This window comes from Dicentrarchus labrax, unplaced genomic scaffold (genome assembly GCF_905237075.1).
Source record: "Dicentrarchus labrax unplaced genomic scaffold, dlabrax2021, whole genome shotgun sequence".
In the NCBI taxonomy this organism is placed as follows: domain Eukaryota; kingdom Metazoa; phylum Chordata; class Actinopteri; family Moronidae; genus Dicentrarchus; species Dicentrarchus labrax.
The window spans coordinates 13126414-13149348 of NW_026136716.1; the positions used below are offsets into that span (position 1 = coordinate 13126414).

At 40.1% G+C, this 22935-nt stretch overlaps 2 protein-coding genes and 1 long non-coding RNA gene across 4 annotated transcripts in view; 2 read left to right on the top strand and 1 right to left on the bottom strand.

The window, feature by feature from the left end:
• The window catches only part of mcf2la (mcf.2 cell line derived transforming sequence-like a), a 51515-nt gene extending 47250 nt beyond the window's left edge, over positions 1 to 4265 (top strand). For both annotated transcript variants that reach the window (XM_051428216.1, XM_051428215.1), the window contains 2 exons: positions 111 to 214; positions 569 to 4265. In XM_051428216.1, the coding sequence (XP_051284176.1) occupies positions 111 to 214; positions 569 to 648 (184 nt within the window). In that variant the 3' untranslated portion in view covers positions 649 to 4265. The remainder of the gene's footprint in view (positions 1 to 110; positions 215 to 568) is intronic.
• A 1074-nt stretch (positions 4266 to 5339) lies between these two features.
• cab39l (calcium binding protein 39-like) lies at positions 5340 to 22915 on the top strand. Its single transcript, XM_051427400.1, has 9 exons — positions 5340 to 5651; positions 13944 to 14070; positions 14395 to 14559; positions 15056 to 15174; positions 15352 to 15520; positions 16183 to 16242; positions 17429 to 17494; positions 18152 to 18295; positions 19102 to 22915. Exons 2-9 carry the CDS (start codon positions 13969 to 13971, stop codon positions 19279 to 19281), a joined length of 1005 nt encoding a protein of 334 aa, XP_051283360.1. The 5' UTR covers positions 5340 to 5651; positions 13944 to 13968; the 3' UTR covers positions 19282 to 22915.
• On the bottom strand, positions 15448 to 18819 carry LOC127378519 (uncharacterized). The gene is made up of 2 exons (XR_007888064.1): positions 18739 to 18819; positions 15448 to 15545 (listed from the first exon to the last, which is right to left on the bottom strand). It is a non-coding gene; the product is annotated as an uncharacterized LOC127378519 (long non-coding RNA).
• Positions 22916 to 22935: the final 20 nt, after the last annotated feature.

Below are 22935 nucleotides of genomic sequence, written 5' to 3' on the forward strand. Positions count from 1 at the left end.
TAAATTTTGGAGAATATGTAATCCCAAACCCAAAAAATATGTGTAATTCTGCCAAGCAAGGAAGCAATATAATAAATATTAACATTGTGAGTCTGTTTAACCCTCTGTAGGTTTGTGAAGAACCTTCGCAGCAGCAAGGAGGGCTGGGTGGCAGCAGCAAACCTCCTCAGCCTCATCTCAGAGTCCAAGTCATCCCAGTCGCTCAGCAGCTCAGGTATTCCTTCCATATATTCAATCAATCTGATCTACAGCTCCCAGAAATGGTTTTATATGAATGTGAAATAAATTGATCAGATGTAAACAAAAGCATTTGCCACTGTAGCTGCTTTACTTTGTATTGAAGCAACATTACTGTCAGAATAAACTACTACTGAAGTTCTTTTAAAGGGAAGCTGAGCCTTTGGGTTATTGTTCCTAAACTAGTAATATCTTCTGGTCAAAGATTATTAAGATTACAATATTATTTTTAAATAGCCAGTTTATTCGGATAGAGCTGTTTTCATAAGGATTCCCACTCTGTGTAAACACAGCTGCCAACACTGTTGTTGTTTGTGTGTTTGTCCTGCAGATGGCAGCGTCTCTGGGAACCTCAGCACTTCTTCCAGCTGCAGTGAGACCTACACCAGCTTCTCTGACATCAAACCCTGACCTGCCGTCGCTGTCCCCGGCTCCATCCCTCAACCTAAAACAATTTCCAGGTGGAATTACAAAAACCTAAAGCTGACCCTGACAGGAGGACAGTCTCGTTGGGTTTTTTTCATCTTACGGACCTCGCAGCTTATCGGATCCAACCAGAAACCAAAGCTATCATTGTATCTGCAAATATTACCAGTGTTTTAGCTGAGTCGTTTGCTACATCCACTTTTCTTTTTATTTACAGTATTTACAGTCCCGCCCCTTTTTGCTCTGTGCTCCAATAACAGTCGAGCTAGCCTTCAGAACTTTCTCCTTTCCTTCGAGATGCGATGTGCTAGACTCTTCTATGTTGACAAAACAACCACATCTCGAAGAGGGTTCAAAGATACAGTCACATCGTAAGTTAACTAGTTCATGTTAGAAAAACTCTAGCTAACTAGCTAGCTAAGCCACATCAATTGTTGCTGATATTAGCAAAACATTAGCTAACTAATTATTGATGTAAATTAAATACCCCGTTAGCTAGCGTTTTGCTGACTTAAGATGTACAACCTGTATGTCACTTTTACCTTTTAACCATCTTCAAAATGTAGTTAGCTTTTCAACATAGAAGAGTCTAGCACATAGCCCCCGAAGTCGGTTTTTTTTTCAACTCAGAAAGTCAGAAGAACGTCACCAACCCCCGACCTTAAAATCCAAGATGGCTGCTCTATACGTCAACTAAGTGAAAGTTGTAGTAATATTCTGTTTATTAGCACTTCTGCCTTTTGTTTCTCTTCACGTTGTACACAGTGTACTGTCCAGCGTCTGTCTGCTGTCTGTTTGTATGAGCAAACAGTGGAATATATTGTTATCAGCTGGTATTGCTAACAATGGCTAACCTGGCTACAGCTTGGTTTTCCAACTTCTTCTACTGGAACGTTGTTAACTTCGGTGTGATGTCATTCCCAGCTCCCAGTACAGGAAAGGACAAAGTTTGCTCAACTGTTATTGGAGCACGGAGCAAAAGGGGGCGGGACTTATAATAGGTCAATTTATAATGAAAAATATCTTATTGCCACTCAGCAGTATTATACTTATCATTTAAAATTATTTCTACCTTCAAAATGATCAGCCAATTGAAGTGAATGTATTCTCACTGTTCATTCCAGTGATATATCACTTCCTGTCAGGCCTCCTTTAAAAATCACAATCTCTGTCAACTACAGAGAAAAGCTAAATGTCTTCGGTCTAATTACTTACTGCTGTATTTGACCCCTCTGATTATGTAGCATTAAAGTGGACAAATCTAAAGAATATCTGCACTAAACGTGAGCCGTCTGCAGCTTACTGAACTGTCAGAATCAACCTTGCCGAACCCTTTCGAGTCGACAACATCCACAGGTACAGATACGAGACTGGTATTTCACATGATACATCGGCTTTAGTGTCGGATAATAATCGCACACTGTGAAAATGGCAGCTGGCTGCAACAAGAAAACATGCTTTCAGTGCATCTTGGAGCATCATTGAGCAGGTCAAATGTTCAGGGCGTGATACTGTAAGTCTTATGACCTTTTTGTACGTGGGGCACATACAGGGGGGACGTATTAAATCCCTGTAGTCGAGGTAGTTGGTTTTTCATTTCCCCGATTCAAGAATGCTGAAATCTTCCTATTTTGTTAACATGAGTTCCCCGTAACCCTGGTTTTATGGTATTACCTACAAATCCAGTCAAATGTATCACTAGGTGAATGTCACCAACAGCACTACCTGGTGGTCAGACGTCTTGCACTTCTCCAACTACACGTACAAATCACTTACGCAGAGAGCGGCAGCTTGGAAACAACTTCTGAACCTCTTTTTTTTTTTTTTTTTTCAAGAGTTGATTGTCTAACTCGCCTCTGAACTGCTCTGGATTTACCTCTCAGGAAGCCCAAGAAGTTGCACGGGCAGGCAGGTGTGACTGCATACCTGCTTGTGCGTCGACTACATGTCTTTGTGTGTGTGCATTCTTGTGTGTGTGTGTGCGCGCGCACTTCAGAGCAAACCCAACACGCGTATGTCACAAACCCCGTGTGTGGAGATAACAGTGGGGAGATAGAGGCAGTCATTCATTTACCTGCTGAATTCATGTGTAGTCCTTTATAAAGAACTAGCATTTAGCCCAGGAGCCCCTCTGTGGCCTCTGAGGGTCCCATAACCCTCAGTTTAAGAACTCCTTGTCAGACAAAGAGGAGCAGGCGCACATAAATCTCAACACTCTGCATATAAATCCACTTTTGGTGTCACGGCCACTGTGCTCACCTATCTTTGGCCTACATTGCAGCAACAAACGCAGGCTTTGTCCCCCTCCCTGTGCTCCCAGCCCCACTCAGGCATGTGACAGTAACCACTTCTCCACAAGCAGGACTAACCGGGACCTTCTCAACATGTTTTGCACCACCAGCCCTGAGAGCAATAGTTGTTTACTAGACACCATGATGTAGCTAAGTAAAAAAAAAAAAAAAAAAAGTCTGATTTCTGGTGTTAATTGCACAGCGAGGGGTGGTGAGTGAGCTGGTTTGGCTCCCGGAGTGGAAATGAGGATGTTGATACAGTTTGATGGCACACCTCTGACAACCAGCTGCTGTGACACCCGTCTTCATGCACACACACAAAGACACTGTGCTATTCTGAACACTGAATGACACCTTGTTTTCCAAGGGTGAACATGTTTTTCTACTAGATTTCTACTGTATCCACGAGGCGCACTGTAAAACAATCTCTTCCTGTTCCTGTCGTCAGTGTTGAATGTGTGACTCTGTTATTAAACAGGAGAAGTGCAGCATGCTGTTACACTTAAAACCAGCCCTACCAGTTTATTACTCAGAACGGGTTGTATTTGTCCACTGTGCTTTTGTTCGATTCGGCCCCCCTTTTTTTTTTTTTTTTTTTTTTTTACTCAATCACAAGAAGCGTGTCCTCCCTGTGAAAGGAAAGTTTCCAGAAAAAGGACGTTTACAGGCCTTTTCGGTGTCAAACTGTGAGCTGAACCAGAGAGTGAACTGTGGCTGGCATTTTGTGTTAGTTCTGTAAGGATGTATGTTACACTTGTACAGACGTGTCCTCTATACCTCACATTGTTTTCCCTCAAGAGCATGTATCTTGTGAAGAGGATCATGGTTTTTGTGAGTCCCCTTGTCTCTCTGTATATCATCACTCTTTGTGGCATGTTCTTCATAGCCCCAATTTTAAAGCTCTTGTGTTTAAAAAAAAAAAAAAAAAAAAAAAAGCCCTGAACAAGGCGAGTATTTTTTACCAAGCACTGTTGTATTGTGTGAGAGCTTATTTTCTGCCCTCTTATGAAAGCTGACACGGGCACTAAACTTGTCAGTGTTTTATCACGATCACACAATAAAGCTTATTGAATTATTTCTACTCTTGACTTGGAGGCTGGTGAGATGAGAAGGGTTATATTTTGTAGTTTCTTTTTATGCAGCACATTGCAGCAACCACTGTCTTTATTTTCCTATATTGTATCTACTGAGTATGGTGTCGATATGAAGATATTATAATGAGACATATCTGTGTATATTTGTAAATATGTAATTCTGAATTGTATGTAAAATGAAAAGCAGCTTTAATAAAGTCTGAGATGGTTTCCTCTATGGGGTTTTGGCTTTCTGTTAGGAATTGAAGGATGTTTTCACATTCATCTGCCGAAAGTGGGAAGTTTCTCTGTGCTCATAAAAAAATTTCAGAAAAAAAATCAGATTTTTAAGGGGCGGAGCCTACTTGCATGATTTGTGACATCACAACTACTTTAGAAGTCAGTCTTGGTCCAGTATGCAAGTTAAACAAGTGTGATGTAGAAACTTGAAGCTGCCAGTGCACATACACTGAGAATGGACTTTACAGTGAAGAAGAAAAAATCTATGAGAATTTGCATATTCATAGATTCTGCAATTTTTAATGAGGTAGAAGGGGTAGATGTGTTTTTAAGGATTTTAACGTGGAAGTTCAAACCCATATAATCCAATTTGTGTTTTTAGAACCCCTTTAACCAGAACATTATTATTATATTATATTATTGTTATATTAATTAAATTATATTAATATTTTTATAGTATTTTTTTAATAGTTTGTCTGTTTTTACTAGTTTAATAATTTGCGTTTAACATAAAACCAAATGGAAAAATTGCTTGTGCCATTAATTCTGTATTTTCATCCGGAAGTGTAATTTTAACCACGTGATATCAAACCTCCAATGAGCTTTATCCAGTTTAGCCTGTCATGATTTGGCCTGGGGTCTGTTCCAATATGTACACCATCTGACCTTCAGGCTCTTCTGTCCTTTATTTGCCCCTCTCAGTGATGGAGAAAAGTAAACAGTGTCTCGCAGAATGTGTTGACTTTAAGTACAGTGAATTAAACCGTACTTTTGACTGTTTAAATGCTATATAATGTAACAAGACCTGAGGCAAGGCGGTTACAAGGACCTAATACGAGAGGAAGTGAACGAGACTCAGCCGCGGCTGGAAAGATACAGATGTGTCAAGTTGGCACACGGGAGCCGGACTACTATCGGAAGTGACGTCCTTTTCTCTATAAAGCAAATTAGTCTGCGTGACACCCTATTAGTGTACAGCTAGGGCCATTGTTGGTTGAACTTATAAATACAGGCGGTGTTTCGAGCACAAGTAGCCATTTCAGGTTGAATTTCAACCTCGCGCACACTTCTTCTTCCATTAGTGCGAACGGATGAGGGTCCGCCGGGATTTTATTGTGAAAGTCCGCACCGGACGTCTTTAAGTTTCTTCACGCTAGCTTGACAGACGACTGGAAAGCGACCAGATGGAATTCAGCTCTGCCTTCTTAACAGATTCCACACATTATAAATTGTATCGCACACATTTTTAGCGGACTTTCCTGCTAACAAACAACCCTGGCGTGACCCCAGACGCCTATCCGAGAGGCTCGCCTGCGCTGTGAACCGGGACAGAAGCGGTGAAGACATCCAGAGATACCCCACACCAAACATCTTCCCACTGAAGGTATCATTTCTAGCCCATACTGTCGAGCAGCAGTAGCTTGTAGTTATCCCAATGGTGAGATATTATCGCCCTTGACAGTCTGTGTAACTTCACCCGGGGTTGAAACGTAGAAATGTGTGTTGTGTTGAAAAAAAGAGACCTCCCCAATGTCCTTTTTTTGAGCAGTTGTTTCTGAAATGATGCAGACAACTGTGATTAGCTTTGGAAATCTGTCAAACAAAAAGGGAGTTTAGCCCGGAGGCGAGAGGGGTGTAGCCTTGTTAAACCACATTGTCTGGGACTGTTTATGCGGCCTTATGTGTGATTTACTGCCGTCTGCGCTGCGACCTCGTATCCCCCTGTCGTTCCCCGGCTCTTTAATTCTTCATCAGCACATTTACAGTGTGGGTTTTTTGTTTTTGTTTTGTTTTTTTTCCTCCTCCTTGCTATCTTACTTTAGACGACCTGCGTCAGGCTAGCCGGAATGAAGACAGTGCAGCTTCCGGTCACGTATTTCAGAGTAAACCCCGTCTAACGGCTAACTAGAGCTGAAACTATGAATTACGCTGAATAACAAACTATTGATCATTAACTAATCTATTAGTTGACTTCCAGAAAGTTAATCGGCAGCAATTTTGCTAATTGATTAACCGTTTAAGATAATTATCAAGTAAATGCGCTTTGGTTCCAGCATCTTAAAACGGAATTAGTGAGTAAGCTATAAGTGACTTATAACCTATAACTGGAAATGTAATATATTTGAATATTAAAGTGTTGGACACATAAAACAAGCAATTCAAGGTATCACCTTGTCTGGTGTGTGGGAAACTGTAATGGGCATCTTTATTTGTTTTCTTACATTTTCTAGATCTAATAATTGATGATTTGAAGAAATAATTGATCAATATTAAAATAGGTGTTGTTGTCATGGCTCATATGCTGTATGGTATAACAGAGTTGAGCATTGTTTTACTTTACAGCCACAGTCTGAATCCATTAGTAATGCTGTGACTCAAAATACTTAACATTTCTTATGCCATGTACTGATGCTAGGATTAGACTCTATTTACTGATTTTATGCTTTACAAAAAGAAATCCTTAATCATAGCCTTTCTTAGTTCTCTGATAATAAACAGAATACCGAAACTATAGAAACTGTTGTTTTTTTTAAACGTTGGCCCTGTGAGTGTTTAAGATCTCCTAACGCCTCTTTGCTTTTACTTTGAAAGCTAAACTGCCCAGCATCCTGTGCTCCTCTGGCTCCCTCCATTTGCCTTGACATATAGACAGACCAGAATTAGATAGAGTAGGCTCTCATATCCTGGTAGGACAGGCCTGTCTGTCACTAGTTCACAATATTAACCCTTGCTGACCCTGCACGTAACCACAGCCCCCTACACATTCTCCTGATGGAGCAGCTGTACATGGTAGCAGATATTGTACTTATTCAATATAGTCCAGGTCTGTCAGTGTGTGTGAGGCTGCTGTTGAAGGACCTGAATGTAGTAATAAGCTGGTATGATGTACAGCAGGTTGGTTACTTTATATTTAGTTTTAGAATTAAAAGTATGGATCTTATAACATTTATGTTTAGCATAATATTTGAAACTCTTTATTTTAGTTACTTTTTTGCCCTGAACTTGGTTTCCTAGGTACAAGCTCTGCCAGTCACATGCTTAGGTTAGGGTCAAAGCCGTGTTGAAAGAAAGCTTGCCTTGCAGACTGAACTGCTTTTTTAAAAGATTGCTGATGTTCTTTTGTGGGCTGCACATCTTCCTCACTCAGCCATGATGCTGTTTATCAAAGTGTTTGGACATGTAGCAGCAGGTGATGGCTACTCTGACACAGCCAACAGCACAGAGCCATAACTGAATCTTTATGGTGATGGAGGTTTGGGTATGCTTCAGTGGAGTGCATCAGATACAGGCAGGCATCAGGGCTCGTAGTAATATCAGGTTGCTCCAGCTGCGTTTGTTTTTGCTTTTGTTTTCCCACTCAAAGTTAAGAAGAGATGAGATTTTTCCCCTCATTATCAATCTCATGAAGGCGCTGATGTTTGTCCTTTTCAGGGAGCGTTCCTCCCGGGTTGCCTCGGAGAGGACAATCTCCCTGTGAACGTCTGCTCTTTGTAGTTCGAGACGGGCTGTGATCAAACACTCTGATCCTCATTTCTCTCTCTGGGAGCTGGCTTTGTAGCGAAGGAAGAGCAATCTAACTACTTTTTAAGATTAAATTTGGACTTTAAAAGCGTTGAAAGGTTTTGAATTTGATTACCTGGAGTTAAAGCTCTTAAAAAGTCATTCAAGTGCAATCTGTAGGTCTTGACTTTAAATTAAAATGTGCTTGAAAAGCTTGGTTTTCCTTGTAAGAAATAAACCCTGCTATGCTTTGTTGTCATTTTAATTTTACTTCTATTCATTCAGTTTAAACGGCCTTGCTTTCTCTTTGACACACTCTTCCAAAAAGGCCATATCAGCTTATACCAGCAGTAATCATTAATGCTGAGTAAGTGTTTGACGGTTAAATCTCCTCCTTGCTCCTTGAATGCTTAAATTCCAGTTGTATGTGTTATGTTACATGGTGAATGGCTGCTTCTGCATTCCAGGCGGACGCGTAGAAATGCTGTCAAATTAGAGGCAGCAGCCACCTTTCTTCCTTTCTGAAAGGCGGTGCATTCGTCACATTGCTGAACGCCTTCGTGACTTATTGAAAAAGATTTGCGACGCTTTAATAGGTTTGAGTGCACAAACAGAAATGATGAATTATATTTATATTTTGAATCTGAATCTGATCATTTAAGAAGGTATTACATGTTATCTGATGCAGAACTTATTAATGGCATCAGTCATGTGTGGAGAGCAATTTCCCTATAATTTTCTATTTCAGAAGCTTTAGCAGCTGTGTGTAAAGGCTTATTCATTAGTTTTTTACCAGGTCTGTAGAATATAAAATCAGTACCATTGCTGTCACACTGACATGTAGGTGCGACAGACTGCTATCGTGCCACGCTGGAATTACTTTGATTAGTCATCAAAGCCACCCACTACTTGTGGAAAAGACAGCTGTGCTAGCTGAGGAGGGCAGGGGACCTGACTAACAGAACAGTCTCGACAGTTCATTCATTAATGGCAGAATTATTGTTTTAGCTTTTGAATAAAGGTTGAATAAAAACATAAGTGTGTGCTTTAAAGGTCCAGTATGTAACATTTAGGAGGATCTAGAAATGGAATAAAATACCCATAGGTGTGTTTTCATTCATATATAATCACCTGAAAATAAGAATTGTTTTTATCTGCAGAGGGAACAGATCCTCTTCTGGCGGAGTCCGCCATTTTTTGTAGTTTCACCTACACACTTGGAAGGCTGAGCTGTATTCAAATGGTTGCAACTTCACTGCTTGATGCCATTAAATCCTGCACACTGGTCCTTTTTAAAGTAGTGCATGAACAACAAGAGAAGAAATTGAACAATATGTGGAAGAACATACTGTCAGTTTAAGGTAGAGTTCGAGAACACACATCAACAAACTTTACAGTCAGTCAAGCAGCGCTAATGCATGTTGTGTAGGACAGTTTAAATTATTCAGAGTGTACAAAGCGACTGTTCAGCACAGGTCTAGTAACGATGAAAGTGAAGGGTATTTTCTTTTAGATGTCTGCTTTTACATTAAGGCCATATGTCGCAGCAAAGGTCAGGCTTCTAGATAATCTGCTTAAAGCTTAAATATGTCATCATTCTTCCAATTTCAGCTTCAGTCAAGAGTGTGTGCAGTGAATGAGATACTAGATAGAGTATCCTCAGCCCCTGACATTTCCACAGACAAAGAGATTATGATCGTGAAAATAATTGTTAGTGGAAGCTCTAGAAGCTCTTTCATTAATTTGTTTATTCAGTCATCAACTAAGTGCAGCTATGAATTGTAAAATAAATCAGTATATTTTTACACATGGATATAACATTTGCCGTATCCAATTTTTCTTTTTGACCAACAGGAAGCCAGAAATTAGGGTGTTAGGGTATGTCTTTTGATAGCCGTGTGGAAAATATAATAAAAGAAAACTGACAAAATGAAGTTGTCTTTCCAGGAACCTACAGGAGAAATTGAAAACAAAATAAGAATAAAACTCTATTTATCACTTAAAATATTGGTGATAACAGCTTGAACATGAATTCATATCTAAAAATAAAATGAATGTATTTATAATCTGATAGAAATTGTTATTCCAGTGTAGCCTTTATCCTGCATATCTTTATTTAAGGCTAATTTGGGCTCTCCTAATTAAAGCTGAAAAATTAATATTTGGGGCAATGTGGAGCCTTATATGTGAGATTATACTTAAGCGGCGCAGCTAGCAGTGTTCAGGCCCACTGGGCACCAGATTAATTCCATTACATAACATTAAGTCAGTCTTAAGTAGGCTACAAGTGAAAATGAAGGCTTCACAGTCACCTAAGCTTTTCCAGGATTCAGAGGTGTTATTAGATGATTAAAAGGGACCCTTTAAGTATTCTTTAATAATCAGAAACATTTAGCTGCAGCAGTGAGGCCAAGCGGCAGTGGAAATATTACTTCTAACTGCTTATTATCTGACACAGCTATAAATGATTGGATTAAAGAGCAGGAAAGCTTGTGCAATATCGCTCCCCTGTTTTGATAACTACTTCCTCATTGCCTGCTTATCCTTTGACAAATATTGACCAGACCGAAGTTGTGTAGGCGTCATGTAACAACATGATGATAAAGGGAAACAGAAGTGTTGTGTGTTTTTTTTTTTTTTACTTTTTCCAGACAAACAGTCAGCTACCTTCAAATGTGTACTGCACACCCACTTTACATCTTGACATTAATTAAATAGACGGAATAAAGATGTGAACATCTAAACCGCCTCCACAGGTATTTTTGAGAGGCATTTAGTCACATTAATAACACAGTGGAAAAAGTAGAAATGCCATGTGGCAGTTATTTAAAGATCCCCTCCAGACAGATTATATTATCTAATATATTACATTATATTGGAACAATAATGTGTGTCTGATATGGTTTTTCTGCTAAAAAGTATAATTTCCACTTTAAAATCCTCCAAAAGTAATCTACTCCTTACAGAGTCTATGAATATGCTAATTTAGTTAATTTCTAAGTTTACACATACATAATTCTGCACAGTGAAGCTCAAACATCCAACTGTAGGAACAAGAAGAAAAACTTGAAATCTGTCCCGTGTTAAGAAGTGTTAAGAACTTGGCTCCTTGAGTTGAAGTTGACCTCCTGATGGAGCCTGACTGAAATATTTTGTGCACTTAGCAGCTCGTGGACAAAGTATTTTTGAGTCTCCCTGATGTCATGAGGCATCTTGTTCCATGTGATTTCATTTGTTAAATGTGAATCGGCCGTCTGCCCCCAGACTGAAAAAGACTTATTTGAAAGCACATAAGCTGGCATCTTTTTACATTATCATTAAAATCAATTCTTCATGCCAGAAATGGAAGGTTGAGCACTGCGAGCCAGTGTCGAGGGAAGTGAACTCACTCAGCTGAGATTTTGTCTTTGTCAGGTGAAAACCTTGTGATTCCAATTCAAACTGTTTCTCTTGGTTTTGCGGGCATTGACGAACCCTCTTGTGCATATTCTTTATTATGAAAATCAGCCTCGCTCTTAATATGTGGAAGGATTATATTTTACAGGTTTTTTTTTGTAGTTAAATTCACGCTCTCCGCAAACATCTCTGTAAATGATCTGTGTGTGTGCTCCTGCGCTGTGAGCTGCAGCAGCTGCTCTGTTGCCCTGTGGCCCATCAAATCTCACGTTGTTAATATTTGGGCAGCATGTTGGGTTTCATGTCATGTAATTAGATTTTTCGAATGGAGCAAAATCGATGTAATAAATCCATTGCGCAGCTCAGGGTTGACCACTTTAGTTAGTGTTGTCCGGGGAAATGCTCTCCGCTACAGACCTACAGCTCTTTTACTGTCTCAGTTATTAACTCCCTGTTCTTGTGTTAACTGTCCCGACTCCACCGGGCTGAGGACACACATTTAGTGAGAACCTTTGCAGCATTTAATTAAACATAGGCTTAAAGTACTCAGATCTTGTACAGTTTGTAAGTAAATGTAGTAATACCACATTGTAAACAAAGTCAAATATTCAAAATCTTTTACTTTACTTAAGTAAAAGTACAAAATCATCAAAATATACAACCAAACATAAAAGTGCAGCATGGCCCGTTCCATTGGATTATAATGACTGATGAATGAATGTGTTCATCACTTTGATGTTGCAGCTGGTAAAGTTGGAGCTAAGATTTATTTCTTTATACACCTGTGATGTATAATCAAGCATCATGATTTATTAGTTGATTTATATTTATGTTTTATATAATAATCTGTCTGCCAGGTAACTATACTCAAGTACCTAAACATTTTTCTTACATACTGTACTTGAGTAAATGTATTTAGTTAGGGGAGGAAGGGGTGTGGAGGAGAGGGGAGGCCAAATGGATGAATTGCGGTCGAGCTTGAAAGAAGCACGCGAAGATGGAGTGGATGGAAGGAGGAATGGTAGCGGAGGTGGATGGTGAGGAATGAAGGTAGATTTAAGGGGCGGGGGGGAGGAGGGTTTTACATTCCCAGATGAGGATTAGCAGTCACAAGTTCTCTGCCTGTTCCTGACCTGGCCTGGATTGTGAAGGCCGCTGCTGCCTCCTGGATCCTTTAAATGCTTACACACTCCCTGACCAAACCCTGGCACCTTCTGTTGACATTCTGACAGTACCAGGGCAAAAAACAACCTCAAGTATTCAGATATTATAAAATAAATCTAAATTACATGGATCATATAAAGTCAAGACAATGCAAGCTGCTGTACATAACTTCAGGTTCTGAATCAGACTGCTGCTAAGCTGATCCAGGTTTAGGTTGTTTGTAAAGAAGTAAGATCAGTTCTTAAGTGTACAATAGGTCCCATCATTTTGTCATATGCTTAAACTTTAAATATACATTTAAATATGTGTTTTCTGTAAGGAAACTGACCTGAATCAAAATGTTGCCTTCAAAATCATTCAGACATCAGTGAGGCGTTCAGGTTTCTGACTCCTCCTTGTAGTTTTTGACTTTGATTGTCTGAGGAGTCTGGTGTCAAAAGGGCTGCAGTTGCTCATGTAGACTAGAGATGACATTGGAATGTGTCTCTAAGGTGCTAGAGGAACCCTAGCGCCCACACACACACACACACACACACACACACACACACACACACACACACACACACACACACACACACACACACACACACACACACACACACACACACACACACACACACACACACACACGCATATGTCTCTCTCAGCGGCCTTTTGTTGAGTTGCCATACCGACTGGTTAAAGAAAGAGAGCAAGTAAAAGACTGGGATTGGCTTCTGAATTTTTGATTTTGTATTGACCATTTTCTTTGTATTTAGTGTTAAATTTCAGAACATAATGTGGCAGGGTGGAGAAACCTGTGAAGCAGCATTTAGACACCAACAGCACACTGCCTTCTACAACCTATGTTACTTCCTCATGTGTGTGCCATAATATTAGTCAGCTGTACATTAATTATGTAGTAAATGTTAAGCTATATTGTGGTGCAGAGATATCACTTTTACAAAGAACAGGAAATATGCGTTGTCTTGCAGTTTATACCCTACCTCAGAAATAAAAAAGGATTCTACACAAAAAATGTAAAAAATATTATTTTCTCTTAGATTTATATCACTTTATCAGACAAACAAAGGAATATTTTTCAGTCATAATTTGTCTTTAATCTAATTTCTTTGAGAAAATCTTATCATGAACCCAGTATAGTGAATTGCATCGAATCGTGAGTTGAGTGTTTCATTATATCCCTGGATACTGCATTAAATCTGTCATAGAAAAGCCTTAAACTTTCCGCTGAAATCAGACACAGGTTGACTGTTCATGGAAGGGAGTTCAAGATCAACAGATAGTGGTTTTATTTATATTTAATAACTGTGACTCCAGCTCAGACTTTTTCAACTATAAATTGTAACTTCAGTACATATCCTGATCCCGTTTAGTACATATCCTGATCAAAGTTATTAAATAATTTAAAAAAACTCTTCAATATTGATCAGTCTATAACTGTCTACCGCATCTAGCTTGTCATTGATTATTATGTGTTGTGTTGTGTTCACATCACATTTCTGCCTGTTCTTTTCGAAATGGAACACAAGTTAAATTGTTCCTGGCAAATTAAACCTTTCAAATGTTTTACACAAGTTTTTGAGTTTGTGTGTGTTGTTGCTGTGTTTCCCAGGTCCCAAGGCGAGTGTGTGCCCATCATGCCGCTGTTTGGTAAATCCCACAAGAGTCCGGCGGACATCGTCAGGACCTTGAGGGAGAACATGGCCATCCTGGTCAAACAGGATAAGAAGACAGACAAGGTAGATGTGTGTGTATGTTCCCGTGTGTGTGTGTGTGTGTGCGTGCGTGCGTGCGTGCGTGCCTGGGTGTCCAGGGGCCCAAGGGTGACAGCCCTCTGTGAAATTAGAACATGGAACAGCCTGGCCCTGTCATCTCCTGACACTTAATTGTCAAGACAGTTTACACTCTCTCTCTTACATACACACACACACACACACACAAAGCCAAGTTCAGCTTTCTCCTTTTTCCTCTTGACCAGGATGATTCTTCCGTAATGTTTGATCAATATTTGCATGTGTGTTCCTCTATATTTACCTCCTCTTCCTCCAACTCTTGCTCTCCAGGCGTCTGAGGAGGTGTCCAAGTGTTTGGTGTCCATGAAGGAGATTCTGTACGGCAGCAACGATAAGGAGCCTCACACCGAGACCGTGGCCCAGCTGGCCCAGGAGCTGTACAACAGTGGTCTGCTGATATCGCTGGTAGAAAACCTGCAGGTCATAGACTTCGAGGTGAGGACATGAGGGTGTACACAGGTCCCTGGCTTTGATATCACGCCACAGGTTAACCACATAGTGATCTGCAACATAAAGCAGTGTGCCTTCCCTCATGATTAAAGCTGCAAAAGGAACATATTTTCTGCTTTCAAAAAGGGGTGAAAGTAAGAGTGACACCCTCAAGTGCTCACTCCACTTCAGAAGAAAGAGGTGGTGGATGAGTGGGTTAATCATGGGATCTTCCTCCAGGGCGACCGCGGTTTAAGTCCTGTGTGTTGTGAATTTTTATATTTAAACTGGCTTTTAACTAAGAAATGTGGACGTGGCTTTAGGCTCCAAAGTGATGATAGGCCATTGTACATTGTAGAGGATGAGAAACATCTCAAAGAAAGAGAGTTGAAATGAACTCTATCAATTTGTGACTTGGGACTGGGACAGTACTTAGTGCTTGTTTAATGTCTAATATGTATGTTGTGTGTGTGTGTGTGTGTGTGTGTGTGTGTGTTTCCAGGGGAAGAAGGATGTGTGTCAGATCTTTAACAACATCCTGAGGAGGCAGATTGGGACGAGGAGCCCCACTGTCGAATATTTCTGCTCCCACCAAGAGGTCCTCTTTATACTGCTGAAAGGGTAGAGAGAGACACAGACACAGACACAGACACACACAGACACACACAGACACACAGACACACACACACACACACACACACACACACACACACACACACACACACACACACACACAGAGTACACTGTCTTGCTGCCTAAGAGGTGACAGAAGTACTCACACTCTCTGTGTGTTCGAAGGTACGAGACACCTCAGGTAGCGTTGAATTGTGGGATCATGCTGAGGGAGTGCATCCGCCACGAGCCACTCGCCAAGATAGTCCTTCACTCTGACCATTTCAACAGCTTCTTCAACTACGTGGAGATGTCCACCTTCGACATCGCCTCCGACGCCTTCGCCACCTTCAAGGTACCTCGGGTTTTCCTGTTCTAGTCTGTACGAAACAATAGAAAATGTTTTTCACCACATCTGCTCTGTAGGACGAGCGTTTAACTGATGAAGGTTTTTTTGAAAGCAGGTATTATTAAGCAAGTAGTCAGTGGATAGTTGTCAGTGTGCTCGAAGTAACAGGAACACTGTTATTGAAAAATCTGTAACCACCACAAATCAAGCCCAATTCCCTCCAGAAACTAGACAAATCTTAGAAACACATCCTGTACCTCAAACCTTTAATAAAGCCACAACTAAATGCATGGCTAGACACAACTAGAGGTCGATTATTGTCCTTTTTTTTTTTGCTCTTAATTTGGTTGAGCCGGCCTTTTTAAGACAGGTTGCCTCAGGTTTAATTTCATGTTTATTGAAGAAAACCCTAAACTGGAATGAATTATCACCAATTTTTGAAGTATTTACTTTACTTATACCAGTCTGAATCCTCCAAGAGTTTCTTACTTTTAACTTCTTCTCAAAGTTTGTTGATGAGTTGAAACAAAAAGGCATTTGTATTACAAAATAAATAAGTAGAGTATGTTCTACCTGTATTATTACTGTACAGAAAGTGGGCATTTCCATTTTGTTTAAGTTATCTGATGGAAAAATAAATCATAAATCAAGTCTGTCTTTCTTCACAGGATCTCCTGACAAGACACAAAGTGCTTGTGGCTGAATACCTCGAACAGAACTACGATGCTGTGAGTGATATTTCCCAACACTGTGGCTCTAACCTGCAGAGGAGTAGTGTGGAAAACACATGATGGATGACTGTTAATAGCTACCACACATGTAAAAGCAGGTTTGCTGTGTTTATTCTGAACCAGCGTCGCCAGGTGGAACTTTTTAACTTGCATCACGCCTCTGCTCCACCCCAGACCACATCCATTCAACGCACACACACCCACCTCCCACGCATGTCACGCAGCATCAGCCCGCTGAGTGCTATTTGGAGGCATAAACATAAACACTGGTTCTAAATGACTGCTTGAGCAGTAGAACCCCCAAGAGAAGAAAAAAACACACAGATATATAACCGCTCAATAGCGCTCAATAGTCCAGTCACATATCCAAAAAAAAAGGTTTGTCTTGTTGAACACACTTTGGTCACACACGCAGGCGTTCACATGGATAGTAAGAAACAAGGTTCTGACCAATCCACTTCAAGTTCCAGGAAAACTGAATCAGTGGAAAGCCCTCTCAGTGTCACAACTGGTCTAGATACAAAGCTCAGCTCTATGCTGTCAGTTTCGCCAGGCAGAGGGGTCCCTTTCATAAGCTAGGGCCCCTCCAGGGGTCTCAGGCTGAAGAAACCCCCCACAAAACTACCTTTTTACCTGGACGTTGTGTGTTGACAGATGTCTCTGTGAAGCCTGTCGGGTCGGTGCTAGGGCCTCAATAGAGATTCTGATGGCCTGACAGGTACATTTACAGCAGTGCATTGGTTTTTGACAGATTTTAGCATCTGTGATATACCTAATATATATAACAGATTACTGTGGCAAGGTGTACTTACCCTCCTTCAGTCAGTTTGGTAAGAAAGAAATAAGATTCAGATTAAGAGTAAGAGACATAAAACTCAGTGTAAGAGTCATTCTAATGGTTAAATGCAAGATGACGTTACGTGGCAGAGCTTGTGTCTTTTCTGAAAGTTTGTAGGAAGTTGGCAGAAGAATCCACTTCCTCTTTGTTGCATGTTTTTTTTACTCGTCTGAATGCCCACATACAAAGGAGTTGTAGTTGTGGTCATTTTGCATGGTGTTTCCCCGGTGGCAAATGGGCAAGCTGGTTTAGCTAACTAAACATGTTAAACCACAAGCCTAATGTCTGAAATTCCACCCTGGTCTGTTAATGTATAATGAAGGTGTGTTTCTTTTAAAATTGTAGGTGTTTGCAGACTATGAGAAGCTGCTGCATTCTGAGAACTACGTCACCAAGAGGCAGTCTCTAAAGGTTTGACTCTGACTCATACATTGATTTATAATCATTAAAGCTAGTCTTAAAAAAAATGTGACCCAACACTGTGACTCACTGTGAAACTATAAATATCACAAGACGGCATCTTCAAATGGGAATTCAATTTGCACTTATTCAGGAGAACTGTGTACATTAAAAAGGATGTAATTATTACAAACTGGCGTAGAGAAAAAACGACCACTGTAACGATCTTGACCAGCTAAGCTGGTACTGCTTCGGCTAGCAGTGTTTGTGGGTGGGAAGCCGTTGAGGGATTGTGTGTTACTACCAGCTCCTACTGTTTAGTCGGGGGTCACTGTCAGAGTAAGTAGAGGGTAGTTAACGTTCTCCCCAAGTCAATAGAGGGCGTTACCAGCCCCACCTTTGGACCCCTGACACCACTATCAGGCTTAAGTTTAGTCCGTGCGCGATTCGATAACACGTAACTTATTAGCCCCGAAACGGACCCTGCTACTTCCCAGCAGTGTCCCATTTGCTATGTATCAGCTGTACGCAAAGTTCAGGTATTGCTATCGGGAAGGAAAAAATGGTATTGGAACGTCTCTAAAATGTATACACACTCAAGAAACATGAATCTAGTGGATGTCTCTAATATCGAATTGTCTCATTGCTTTTGACCATGCCTCCCTCCAGCTTCTGGGCGAGCTGCTGTTGGACAGACATAACTTCACGGTGATGACGCGCTACATCAGCAAGCCGGAGAATCTCAAGCTGATGATGAACCTGCTAAGAGACAAGAGTCCCAACATCCAGTTTGAAGCCTTCCACGTTTTCAAGGTAAAAACACCACGCCCATGCATGTAACAGCAAATATGGATCCATTCAGTTCAGAAAGTGCTGTTAAACGTCTAATATCCATAGGTATGTTTTCATTAGTGTAAAATCCCCTTTGAATAAGCCGTTTTTATCCTCTGCTAAGGAGTCTGCCATGTTAAATCGCCATTTATCTACAGTATCCCATGATGGACAAACCAAACACTGGTTGTAGATGAGGCTCTTCAGGTTTTTTCCAGCCACCTACACACTTGAAACTGGTGGAGACAAGGGCATTGTAACCTGCAACTATACCACTAGATGCCACTAAATCCAATTTCTGCCTCTGTTGTTCTGTGTATTCTCTTAATCTATAGATGAAATAACAGACTAGCTTCTTACAAAGTCTATCAGCTGATGCACAAAGCCAGTAGAGAAATCACAATACTGTAATCAAGTTTTCCTACCTATATTAGGGGCTTCTATTTAGGCTTTTTAGTCCATGGAGTCATGCCTCCTGGACTGTACAAAGGTGGTGTTTCACCCAGAAAGTATCATTTGAGTTTCCATCGTCGGCCAGTCACATAATGGCAAATTTTAGCCATCTGAGAGAAAAGAAATACACCATTAGGAAGTAAATATAAGCAATATTTGAGATAGAAATCTATATAGAATGTATTAAATCTAGGATATGTTTTATCCTATGTCATGGAGGGGTTCAAACTTTGCCATCATGGAGGCAGGAAAAATGTAACCTAGTTATTCTATCACATTATGAACTGACACAGTATGCACACAAGGTAAAATTCTCCTCTGTTTCTCGTCCTCAGGTTTTTGTAGCGAACCCCAACAAGACGCAGCCCATCATCGACATCCTGCTCAAGAACCAGACCAAACTAATCGACTTCCTGAGCAACTTCCAGAAGGACCGCATGGACGACGAGCAGTTCAACGACGAGAAGACCTACCTAATCAAACAGATCCGGGATCTGAAGAAACCGGCCTCCTAGAGGAGCTCCCTGCCCTCTACCCCGACTTTTTATCGATGGGAAGACATACAGTAGAAAAAAAACACATTAACAATTATGGTTACTCTATTTAAAAAAAAAAAATCTTCAAGACGTTATTTGTCTTTTTTCTCTTTGTTGGTTCATTTAAAACTTGTGCAACGTAGTTCTCAATCACTGATGTTTCTTTTGTAAATTTTTCTCATTAAATATTTTTTTTTCCTTTTCATCTGTAGCATGTAGTGAGGCAGCTGATTTGCTCTGTTGGGAGAACCAGCGAAAAAAGCTTCGGCCAGAATGGTCCAGTGGCTGACCATTTTTGTAACTTTATCACAGTCGCCTGTTGAAGGTGGTCTGTTACTCGCTGCACACAAGTTAATTTCTAACTGTTTAAATGAAGTAGCTGCAAATCAAAAAAACAATGAAGAATTTCTGCTTTTCTTTCTTCTTTAGCTGAGTCAACGTGTCTAGTCGGTATCTGGCAAAAATACACTTTAGAGCGAGACTGTCTGAAGTGTGAAACACCTCAGTCATTGCTAAAAGCTTCGTTAGTCAAATGGCAACAGTAATCCTTCTGCTAGCCAAACATCGCTCTTATTGTACTGCCAAAGCCAATGACTGCTAAAGTTTTCTCTCTAAAACTAAAAAGCATCAACAAATGCCAACGAAGAATCATGGATTCACACTCTCGTCTTCCTTACTATTCCTCAAAAGCTAAATGTTTTAACTAACTGGCGATGCAAAACTATATTTTTCGTGTTGGTAATTCAACGAGGGAAAGGCTGAAGCAGTTCTCTGAAGTTGACAACGCTCTACAACATACTCAACTTTTGCAAAATAACAGGAGGCCAGGGTCCAGTTAATAAACAATCATTATTATTATATATCAGATTGAATGAACAGAAATTAGGCTCATTAATGTGGCATAATAGGCCTGCTTTAAAGTTGTAATTGTCTCCTTTCTTGCAGTGCTACCAGGCAGGAATGCTGCATAGAGTAATTGTCATTTGGCTAATTAAACACTGGTTCAGGATGGGTTTGAGCTGACAAAATAAAGGCAAATTCATCTGTGAATTTTTCATTGGCAATCTTCAAATTTCTGTCCTCGCCCTTTTTTGCCAAGAGGCAAATCCAGTTGCAAGTCTGATGTACAGGAACTTTTTGCAGAAATTAAGTGTCACCACTTCTGCGCACTGCACAGATCAATGATAATAATGCTAATATGCAACTTCCCAATTAACAGTCAATTATTGAACATTTACTTATTGGTATAAACAAACAAAAACATTCCCAGTGTGAATAACTTTAGTTTCATTGTGAATTAGAAAATGGTTGGTGGGCCACCTGGCACCCTATTTGGCCCAAGTGCTTTAAGTTGAGTATCACTGCACTACACGATACATAAAAGCTGATTTCTCTATGATAACCGCTTTTCAAGATCACAAAGATTTGGCACTCATCTGCAAAATGCTTCGGCGGGTGACCGCAGATGTTATCTTGTGCAATGCTGGAATTTCTAAAGCCTCTGAACACCCACACAGGAGTTTACAGTTAACCTGGCTGATTAGACCTCTGCTCAGGACTGTGCGGGCTCGATACTGTGATTGAGTGACATCATGCTGAGTCTCGTGTTAGCTTTGTTGCACCTATTAGGGCGGGACAAATGATTCCTTTATCATTCTTATTGGAGATAATTCGAAATTTGTGACGAAATTCCCATCAAAGCTCCAGCCCAACTTCAACCTGAGCAGAGGTCTAATCAGCCAGAATAACTGAAAACTCCTGTGTGGGTGTTCAGAGGCTTTAGAAGCATCAAACTGTGCCACTCTAACTGCAGTAAGAGAATAAGCTTTAGCAAGACTGCGAATTCCAGGTGTTTTGAGAGAACTGGTTTTAGTCACAGTTGACCAAAAATTTCAGACACAAACTAGTACTCGTAGGAATATTTGAAGTCTTTGAAATGAAAGGCCTTTTTAAATTGTATCGTGACATTGGGCTGCAATCGGTACAGTAAGCTTCAATCATTTTGATCACTGGTTCTCTTCGCTGGTGGCTGATAGCACTTTCTGTAAGATAAAAAAAAATATGATGATTCAAATGTTGTTTTTTCGTTAATCTTAAGCTGATCACTGTTTCCACACTGCTTAATGGTATTTTTTTTATATATATATAGTTTCATTTCTTGTACAGTTTATGGTTTGCACACCTGAAGTGAGTGCCATTGTGAGTGAGAACATTGAACATTAACAGGAGGCACTTTGCTGTGTGGAGGAGCTCCTTGTTGAGAGAGGAGAGCAGCTGTAAAGATGGCTGTTTTTTTTGCTTCACTTCTTTTTTTCTTTCTGTACTGTAAGAAGTGTTTTTGCTCTGTTTTAGATCTGATGTTGGTATTAGAATGGAAACCTGAGAAGATTCAGAGGTGCCTTTTTTGGTTTGGTGTGTATTCCCTTCTTTGCTCTAATCTTGTTTTTTTTGTATTTTCAGTATCTTTCTAGGGGGAGCTTAATTATTATGTTAATGAAAATATGCTCTTGATAGAACATATTTGTTGTGATTAAGCAGTGAACCTCTTAACTCGCTATATTTGAGTTACGCTATCAAAGAAACATTTTGAACTTTTTGCAGCTAATTGGTTGCCATTGTGTACGGACCAGGGTCACAGTTTCACTTTGAATTTGTCGCCAATGAAGCGCTAGTTCAATATGTGAATTATCAACTGTGTCAGCAACTAACTCGTCACAGAGTGAGGCCAAAGTTGACCTGCAACATGATTTCGATGGTGAAATGTAACTGTGAAAAATCCACCTGTTGTTAAAGGACCATAAAATGTGCAGAATCCGTGAGGTTGGAATGCTACTTTTAAAGTGGTGTTGGTTTTATATTTGACTTGGAAATGAAAAATTATTCCGTTTTCTAAAAATGGAGAAATCAAGTGATTCAAATTTAGAATTGATTTCCCAATCAATATTTGATGTGCAACCATTATATTATGTTTATTGAAATCATGATGAATAAAAAATTACAAGTCTCTTTAATTGGCCCTTCATAAGCCACGCCCATTTTTGGTATGTGCTATTGGAGCACAGAGCAAAAAGAGGCGGGGTCTTAGGAAGGAACCTCAACCTTCACTCTAAACTGTTTCAAGTAGTATTTAAACACTAATGTTTTGCTATCACTTGTTAAATACAGCTGATCTGAACAGTAATAAAGGCAGAAGTGGAGTACAGTACGGTGACAGCAACAATCATAAACCTGTTAATTGCCGTTCTACTTTTTATTTCCTGGTGTAAAAGAAAAATGAAAAAAGTGTTCTCCATGTTTTGTCTTTTGGGTGAAAAATAAAAAACAATACCAGCCTTTTTATGTTATAAGCTGTGACATATTACACTATATCTGAATATAACGTGAGATGCAAAAGTAGACCAACCAGCTTTACATCAGACTTGTCACTTGAGCCAAACTCCACTACGTCCCTTGGTTTTTTATTTTTTTGCCTGCCTGCCTAAAACAATGAGCAACTTTGATCCCAGCAGAACTCCACATTATCTTCCCCATGTCCTCTCTGAAAACCGCCACTTTACTTTCCACATTGATGCTATTGTACCACATTCACGGCAAATAAAAGGATGGGAATGCATGCTTTGTGTGCGTGTTCAT

Coding starts and splice junctions, on each gene's coding strand:
- cab39l (XM_051427400.1), top strand. CDS start 13,969: ATGCCGCTGTTTGGTAAATCCCACAAGAGTCCGGCGGACATCGTCAGG. Junction 15,175..15,351: donor CTCTTTATACTGCTGAAAGG/GTAGAGAGAGAC, acceptor GTGTGTTCGAAG/GTACGAGACACCTCAGGTAG. Junction 18,296..19,101: donor AAGCCTTCCACGTTTTCAAG/GTAAAAACACCA, acceptor TCTCGTCCTCAG/GTTTTTGTAGCGAACCCCAA.